Source organism: Canis lupus, chromosome 10 (genome assembly GCF_003254725.2).
Source record: "Canis lupus dingo isolate Sandy chromosome 10, ASM325472v2, whole genome shotgun sequence".
In the NCBI taxonomy this organism is placed as follows: Eukaryota; Metazoa; Chordata; class Mammalia; order Carnivora; family Canidae; genus Canis; species Canis lupus.
Window position 1 is genome coordinate 124,654 of NC_064252.1, and position 4,567 is coordinate 129,220.

Sequence of the window (4,567 nt, forward strand, 5' to 3'; positions counted from 1 at the left end):
TGGGTCCAGCTCACAGGTCAATCAGTGGGATTATGTCTTTTGATGATGCTCCCCAACAATTTGTAATAAATTAATAGTTGTCACTAATCTCTAGACACCAAGGAAACCAGTTATTCAAAATAGCAACAGCTTTACATGAAAGCTTGTCTACTGGTGACAGGAGGAATAAAGCCTACCAATTTATACATTTAGAAATTCAATATTCCACCTTATTTTCTATTTATTTATTTATTTATTTATTTATTTATTTATTTATTTATGATAGTCACACACAGAGAGAGAGAGGTAGAGACACAGGCAGAGGGAGAAGCAGGCTCCATGCAAAGGGAGCCTGACGTGGGATTCGATCCCGGGTCTCCAGGATCGCGCCCTGGGCCAAAGGCAGGCGCCAAACCGCTGCACCACCCAGGGATCCCTAGAAATTCAATATTCCAAAGACTCAGCTTTTATTCAAGATACCAGGTACCCTTCAATATTTTCCATGCTTCTGGAAGTTTTCTCTTATAACCAATCCATTACAGCTTGTTTTTTAACGCCCAAGAAGCATCATTACACTCAACAATATTACCACATAGAAAGCATGTGTACACACTAGGTGATGTTCCACTTGTACTTCAAACAGTAACCAGAATTCTACAATGCATTAAGATATTACTAAACTATGTGGAAGTCCTCAGATTTCCAAATATATTCTTAGCTCCTTTGAAGTTGAGGTCCTATCACCATCAGTTATATTCAAGTAGTTGTTACCTCAAATCCATGTGTAGAGTTCTTGGTTAGGGTAGTCTATTCTTCTTTGATTGCTAAGAGTCATACATTCTAAATATAAACCATATTACTACTTTATGTTCATTATCATTTATGAAATAGACATCCATGGCTTATGTCATAACTGAAACCAAAAATTGGGGGAAGAGTTAAGAGAATGGAATCATATCACAGAATTTTTCCTTTCTAATATCTAACAAAAGTAAGGAAGCAGGTGAAAATAAAATTACAATAGGGAAAAAAACGCTAGAAACTACTAGAGAAGAGAGAGTGGGAGATCTCAGCCATTAACTTAAAAACATATCAGCCAGGAAAAGAAACAATAGATCCTGTCTAGAAGTGAGAGGCTTTTAACCTTGACTCTTGAAGTCTTTTCCAACCACAACTTCTGGAAAATGGACGTGTAAGTTGACAAAATCTTGGGGGTTTTCACCTCATTCAGAGAAAAGTGGAACAAATATATATCCTTTTTTTCCCTTTAGGGAAGGTTGGAAGTTTTAATGGCTACAGTTGAAAGATGAAGAATGACAAAGGGGATGAGATCAAAATTAGTGACACTTTGATGGAGTCATAGTCTTCAGGACTCTATGAGGAAGAACTATGTCATTGCTCGATTTCCTTCAAAATAATGCTGATAATATAACTTTCTTTCTTAAAAACTTCTCTTGACTCACCAGTATCAACTAACTCTGTAGTTTGTAATTAAATAATACCTTCATGATGGCCTCTCTTTCTCACTCTAAATTCTTATCATTCCACTCTTCTAAATAAGCAATATGTCTTGCTTTCTGAATTTCAAGTAATTTCTGGAAAATAGTTAATTCTCTCCAACTGTTCTTTTTTATGAATTCTCATTTTCCACTCTAATAGCACTTACCATGTCATTTTATTTTTTGTAAACTTATTACATAAATTTACAGTTTATGCACTCTTCTATCATGCAGATTCCTTGAAATTAGTACATATGTCATCCTTATATTTATCATCAAAGGTCAGTTCACCATTTGAAACATAGTAGGCACTCAATACACATTTAGTAAGTGAAATATATTTTTCATGGAAATGTATTCTGTCTTTTAAAGCTTCACAATCTTTTTGATGGTGTCCTTGAATGCTTGCTTCACTTGCTGATTTCTTAGAGTATAAATGAAGGGGTTTAACAAGGGAGTAATTGAGGTAATGAGTACAGCCATTCCTTTGTTGAAAGTACCTTCTTCTTTTGCAGAGGGATTAATGTACATAAACATGCAGCTGCAATAAGAGAGGGAGACAACAATCATGTGGGAGGAACAAGTGGAAAAAGCCTTTTTCCTTTGCTGGGCAGAAGGGATCCTCAAAATGGTCCTGATAATGTATGTATAAGAAAATGTCACCAGCAGCAGTGTAACCACTAGAGTCACAGATGCCACAAAAAGGATAATCATTTCTAGGAGGCTTGTGTCTGAGCAGGCAATCTCCAATAGAGGCCCATAGTCACAGAAATAGTGATTCAGAATATTGGAGGCACAGAAATCCACCTGGCTCATCAGGATGATTGGGGGTAAGATAGCTAGGAATCCTCCCAGCCACGAGCAGAACACGAGTTGTATGCAGACCCTATTGCTCATAATGGTCAGGTAATGCAAGGGTTTGCATATGGCAACATAGCGGTCATAGGACATAGAAGCCAAGAGGTAAAATTCTGTTGCCCCAAGAAATATAGCAAAAAAATATTGAATAAAGCATCCAGCAAAACTGATGACTTTATTTCCTGTTGTCACACTGGTCAGAAATCTGGGAATAAAAATGGATGTGAAGGAAACTTCTAAGAAGGAGAAATTCCGGAGGAAGAAATACATGGGGGTCTGGAGGTGAGGATCTACTAGAGTGAGAATGATAATCGTCAAATTTCCCAGGACACTTATCACATAGATGAGGAACAAAAAGATGCATATCACGACTTGGACCTCAGGTTGATTTGTGAAGCCCAACAGAATAAACTCAGTAAACGTCCTGTTTTTCATTGTTGATGTGTAGGAGATCTAAAGGAAAGAGGTGAGTGATGAAAACTCAAGTTTCTCAGGGTAGGAGAGACAAAGCTGATTCTAATGAGTCACATCATATCTTACTCTCTCTTCAGTTGACCCAAACCAGCATCACATTGCATTGGACTTGGCTCCATGGAAGCCCAATATCTTCTATGTGAATGACCTAATTTCTAAAGTCTTTTTAATCCTCAAGTTGATATATTCCTAGACACCTAACAGACTATTACAGAATAATTACTCAATTTTTTTCCAGAAGAATAACATTTTGAACCTATCCTTTACTCCCAAAATGTTTATTAAATCCCCACATTTAAGTCACTTTGCTCTGACTCTATTAATATATCATACTTGTGCTCTTGGTAGAACTATTTATATCAGATTGGGTTTTCCATACTTTCCTCTCCTCTCCCTATGCCCTTCCCCCTTCCCTGTACTATTTGACGTTTCTCTGGCTGTCTGACAGAGATCCTCATCTCCGTTATTGCCCAAGTCTCTGACTTCCTTGTTTCAACAACCGATAAGATATTCCTAACAAGGATATGGTTGAAGGTTTTGATGTATAAGTGATTTTTTTCCCGCAGCCTCTATTTCTTTAGAAGCATAAATTTGTAATAAGCCTTTAAGATCTTTGGGTCAGTACTACCTCGTATTATATTGTGAGAATTTTTGACTACACCCACAAAGCTCTGGTGTCAATAAATTGTATTAATTGGCATTTTCTTATATGTTTCTCTGCCATGTTCGAATTCCTGTGGGTAGATTTGGGATATATCTCTGAGAATAGAGATCCTGAGCTATCCACAGGCAGCACCTTGGAGTGGATTTTGCTCAAAGTCTTAAATAGTTCTCGATGGCAAACTAAGGATGACAGTTTATCATGCCTCAAACTTTCCTGTTTTCTATTCGTCATGTATAGAAACCAGGAAGAGGAACATTCATGTTTCTGACAAGAAGAATCCTTTGAAGATAAATTGGTAATCCCCAAGGACGAAAAATTTGCTGGTGGTATCCTACATGCATTTTTATTTTTCTGATTCAGAGGCAAAGACAATATAAAAAGCCCTTCTAAATCGCATGCATATAGGTTAGAAAAAATAATGTTTTCAGATTTGTTCTTGTCAATCTCCCCATTATTCCATACAGCTGTTGGAGGCACTAGGTGATATTAAGCTTTGACTTGGATTTGCCGATAGCCCTCCCCTTCTTGTTTGTACTAACCTGAGGTCTTTGGCAAGTACTGCATTTTCATCCCGATTTTCATGATTGATTGACTTCATGATCCACATTTATAGAATAATAACATCAGTGACTTTAGAAACATGCTATGCTTGCACCCTCAACAATCTGAATGACTGCAGTGGGATATTTCCCTTGTTGTTCCTAAGAGGTAAATCAAAGGTGAGGTGTGACATGATAGTCCCTAAGTAGTATAAAATTTAATGTGTTATTGGCTTCCCATCCACATTCTAACCTTCTCTCTTCTTTTATGTTCCTGGAGTCACTAGCCATAGCGGCTATTTATTTATTTAAAATTTAACGTGTTATTGGCTTCCCATCCACATTCTAACCTTCTCTCTTCTTTTATGTTCCTGGAGTCACTAGCCATAGCGGCTATTTATTTATTTAAAATTTAACGTGTTATTGGCTTCCCATCCACATTCTAACCTTCTCTCTTCTTTTATGTTCCTGGAATCACTAGCCATAGCGGCTATTTATTTATTTACTTTAAGCAATTGAATTATAATTGACATACAGTATTACATTAGTTTCAG

At 36.9% G+C, this 4,567-nt stretch overlaps 1 protein-coding gene across 1 annotated transcript; it reads right to left on the reverse strand.

The window, feature by feature from the left end:
* Window positions 1-1,635: 1,635 nt before the first annotated feature.
* Window positions 1,636-2,771, reverse strand: LOC112677823 (olfactory receptor 6C4-like). The gene has a single exon (XM_025476537.1). It carries the CDS (start codon window positions 2,769-2,771, stop codon window positions 1,845-1,847), a length of 927 nt encoding a protein of 308 aa, XP_025332322.1. The 3' UTR covers window positions 1,636-1,844.
* Window positions 2,772-4,567: the final 1,796 nt, after the last annotated feature.

Bases quoted from the DNA above. Each gene is read 5' to 3' on its own strand.
- LOC112677823 (XM_025476537.1), bottom strand. From the start codon at position 2,771: ATGAAAAACAGGACGTTTACTGAGTTTATTCTGTTGGGCTTCACAAAT.